The 3,448-nt window shown below is 32.7% G+C and overlaps 1 protein-coding gene across 2 annotated transcripts; it reads right to left on the reverse strand.

Moving 5' to 3' along the window:
- Window positions 1-582: 582 nt before the first annotated feature.
- Window positions 583-2,991, reverse strand: LOC117688234 (protein draper). Of its 2 annotated transcripts, XM_034466069.2 has the most exons (6): window positions 2,853-2,991; window positions 1,980-2,120; window positions 1,717-1,842; window positions 1,466-1,576; window positions 1,077-1,213; window positions 586-982 (listed from the first exon to the last, which is right to left on the reverse strand). In XM_034466069.2, the coding sequence occupies exons 1-5, from the start codon at window positions 2,953-2,955 to the stop codon at window positions 1,083-1,085; spliced, it is 612 nt and encodes a 203-aa protein (XP_034321960.2). In that variant the 5' UTR covers window positions 2,956-2,991; the 3' UTR covers window positions 586-982; window positions 1,077-1,082. The 2 variants fall into 2 exon arrangements, with proteins under 2 accessions (XP_065933210.1, XP_034321960.2); XM_066077138.1 differs by having other exon boundaries at window positions 583-1,213.
- Between the last annotated feature and the right edge of the window lie 457 nt (window positions 2,992-3,448).

The following is a 3,448-nucleotide window of genomic DNA, read 5'->3' on the forward strand; positions in this document are numbered from 1 at the left end:
TATATAAGCGTTAGGCTAGTTTCCAAAGGTCGCTGGTTCAAGCCCTGCTGTGGTCGTTGCTTTTGTCGGTGTGTCACAAGGCACTTCTACTTCTCAGTCTAACCAGCTTAAGTCGGGTACCAGTATATGCACGAGTTTACATACGGCGGACTGGTTTTTATATCAAGGGGGAGTCAATCTGCTTAGCACCGCGAATATCAGGGGGAAACACCGGCTTAATACACATTGGTGGTCCGGAGAAGGACATTTTTTAACAAAAAGAATAGTATCGTAAAATTTCATGGGAGCTTTAATCCTGAACATTTATCAAGTATTTATTTATTATCATTCTAACAATATAAAGTTCACAATCACCACTTAATTAACATAGTCTGTAGCTTTTTTTTAATAAAACATCTGAGTTAAGAAATACACAGGAGAATGTGTTTGACTTATAGTGTCACAAAGAAGAAATTGCCATCTATCTAAAAAAAGATATATTTTCCAAAACTGCTTTTTTGCAATGAGTACAATATTTAAGAAAAAAAGATTAATTCCAATTTTTTTTAACTATGTAGATAAATCAATGCAACATTTTTTCTTCAATTTTGATTAATAAGTCTTTTTTTTTAATTGACGACCAACATGTATTGAGAAAGATTCTAAAGATTTATTATTTGATCCCATATTAAGTATTCAGAACAAAAAAATGTCCTTGTTGCAAGAAAAAAAAAGGTTTTCATTAAGTCAATATTCTTTTCAATATAGGTTAATAACAACGTCCATGTTTTTTTTTTAAATTTTATAACAAAAATATAAATAGTTAAAATAACAAAAGTGCAATGCAAGTAAAAACTGATACCGCTGATTTTTTTTTTTTCAAAAGACTTCAAATGTTAGTGTAGTGTAGACTTTCTGTAGTGATTCGTTCTTCAATGTGCAGGTTGAACCAGCAGAGTCACAACATTGACAGTTTCTGTTTTCCATATACTTTGAATGGATCCTTAATTTTATATCCATATCTTAAGTCAATTCATTTATGAATGAAAGAAAACAAAATACTGAAGTGAACACTCTGTTGTCAAGTACATGGTTACCTGTTACTATGTGTACCTCAATTCTAACAGAAAGGAACCAATGGCAACAATGTTAACAATGACTGAGGCCGAGAGTCCAACAATAAAAGCTATGGTTACTGGTGTTATATGTTTCGAATCGTCATTCTGTTGAGTACCTGTGTTGAACAGTAAATACAATAAACTTGTAAGGGTTTTGAGACGTCTTTACAGGTCAAACAATAAATGTAGTACATCTGAAGGGGAAAAATACCAATTGAACACTTACCAAACGAGTAATATGAAACTTTTATTTCATCACAAATTTGAATCAAATTAAATGCATTACTTACAGTACAATTTTCAACAGAACATTTTCAAACAATTATTTTTTACAAACTGGATAAACAGATTACCATAAAATGCATTACCTAGTGTACAATTTCCATACAGACAGCTTCCGTTGAATCTGTCACATCTTTGATCGATACAGTATCCACCACATGGATACTGACAATTCTCTCCAAACGACCAAACACACTCTGGAAAAATCGTCTTAAACCATTTCGAGTGCAAAGAATATTCACATTTCATAAAAATCATTAGCATGCGGGCAGACACAAAGGGACAGATCCATGTATACACAATCGTTATGGCCCTTGCACAGTGTAATTTTGATTACCTGTAGTACAATTTGGACCCATCCATCCTGCCTTGCAAGAACACAATCCATCCGTGTGTCGACACGTCTTACAATTAGGAGAACAAACAAGAGAACAGTTTTTGCCGTAATATCCTTTTTTGCATACTGAAATATGTGTAGGAAAAATTGTGATAATTAAAATACAAACAAAAAGAAAAAAAAATATTGTCTTCCTCAAATAGAAGTATAATATTGTAGTTCTTAAGAATAGGTGGAAAATGTAAATGTATTGAATGTCTCACTTTCATCACAACGTGCTCCAATGTACCCGTCCTGACAACCATTAAAGCACACCCCAGTGACGTGGTCACATGATTCATTGTTAACACAATGGCCGCTACAATTCTCGCGACAGTTCATTCCAAAATATCCGGTTGAACACTCTAAGTAAAGGGATAACACATTAAATTCATAAATAATGAATGGTTTTTCTTTCAAAGAAAATGACGTGTATTTAAATGAAAAAATATGAATAAATGCAAAACTATTACAACCATTTCATGCATATCTTTACAATTTTCGCGTCGCTATGGTATCCGATTGTAATGACATGCTATGAAATTCTAATGCAGAGCTATGAAATTTCTATGTTATGCTATGAGAAATCAAAATGAAGGGCTTAATGATATGGTATAGTATGCTACAATGCTATTGTATTCTGTAAAAAATGAACAAAAACGCCTCATTTACTTGAGAGTTTCAAATTAAAAAACAAAATGATAAGTAAAAATGTATCACTGATCTGGGATTTAAATGTTATAATATGAGATTCCAATGCTGTGCCATGGGTTTTAAGTGTTATGCTCTGCTATCGTGTATATTGTAAAATATATGCTTGAATTGACTGTATAACACCATCGAAATTCTTGATAGAAATTAAAGGAGATGTTAAAAGTAAAACCAGTTTGCGACCCTCCTTACGTTTACAATTCATGTTTAAATATCTTTGTACCTTGTGCAACTGATAACTTGTGACATCGTTCACTTCTGCCAGCCAAAAGAACTTTTATAAATCAAACATATTTACATGCATCATATTACAGAAAGTGTTCATCATGTTTAGAAATTATTTTTGTTTTATATTGACTTGTAAAAAAATAATTGTAATCACTAACCTGTTCCGCAGTCACTATTAATGTACCCTGGACTGCATCCTCTATCACAAACACCAGTCTTTTTATTACACGGGGAATCATCCAAACAATGGCTGCTGCACATTTTGGTACATTCATAACCAAAGGTACCGTCCTCGCATTCTTTTAAATATATTTTTGATTTTTTTTTACATGTCATTAATCCAAAAAAGCATTTCGTGTTCATTTACATTGAAAGTGCTGATATTTAAGTGTCATTTAACACTTAAATTATTTTAAATTGATTTTTAAGCAAGAACATACAAACAGAACCGCTACCTTTTTCACACCGGTATCCTGTCCATCCAAGAGAGCAGCCTCGTTCACAGTGACCAGTCACGTAGTTACAGATAATGTTGTCCCGACAATGTCCTGAACATTGGTGATAACATCCCTCACCAAACCAGCCATCTACACATTCTGTTGATATTAGTTATAAATGAAACATGTATGTTTATACCTTTCCATCTAGTTTACATTTAAAAAGTAATTTATACAATGGCAAAATAATTACACTGACTTTTTTGGCAAGTTGTTCCTGTCCATCCAGGTTTGCATTGATAACATGTTCCATAATC

The sequence above is a fragment of the Magallana gigas genome, chromosome 1 (genome assembly GCF_963853765.1).
Source record: "Magallana gigas chromosome 1, xbMagGiga1.1, whole genome shotgun sequence".
Lineage (NCBI taxonomy): Eukaryota > Metazoa > Mollusca > Bivalvia > Ostreida > Ostreidae > Magallana > Magallana gigas.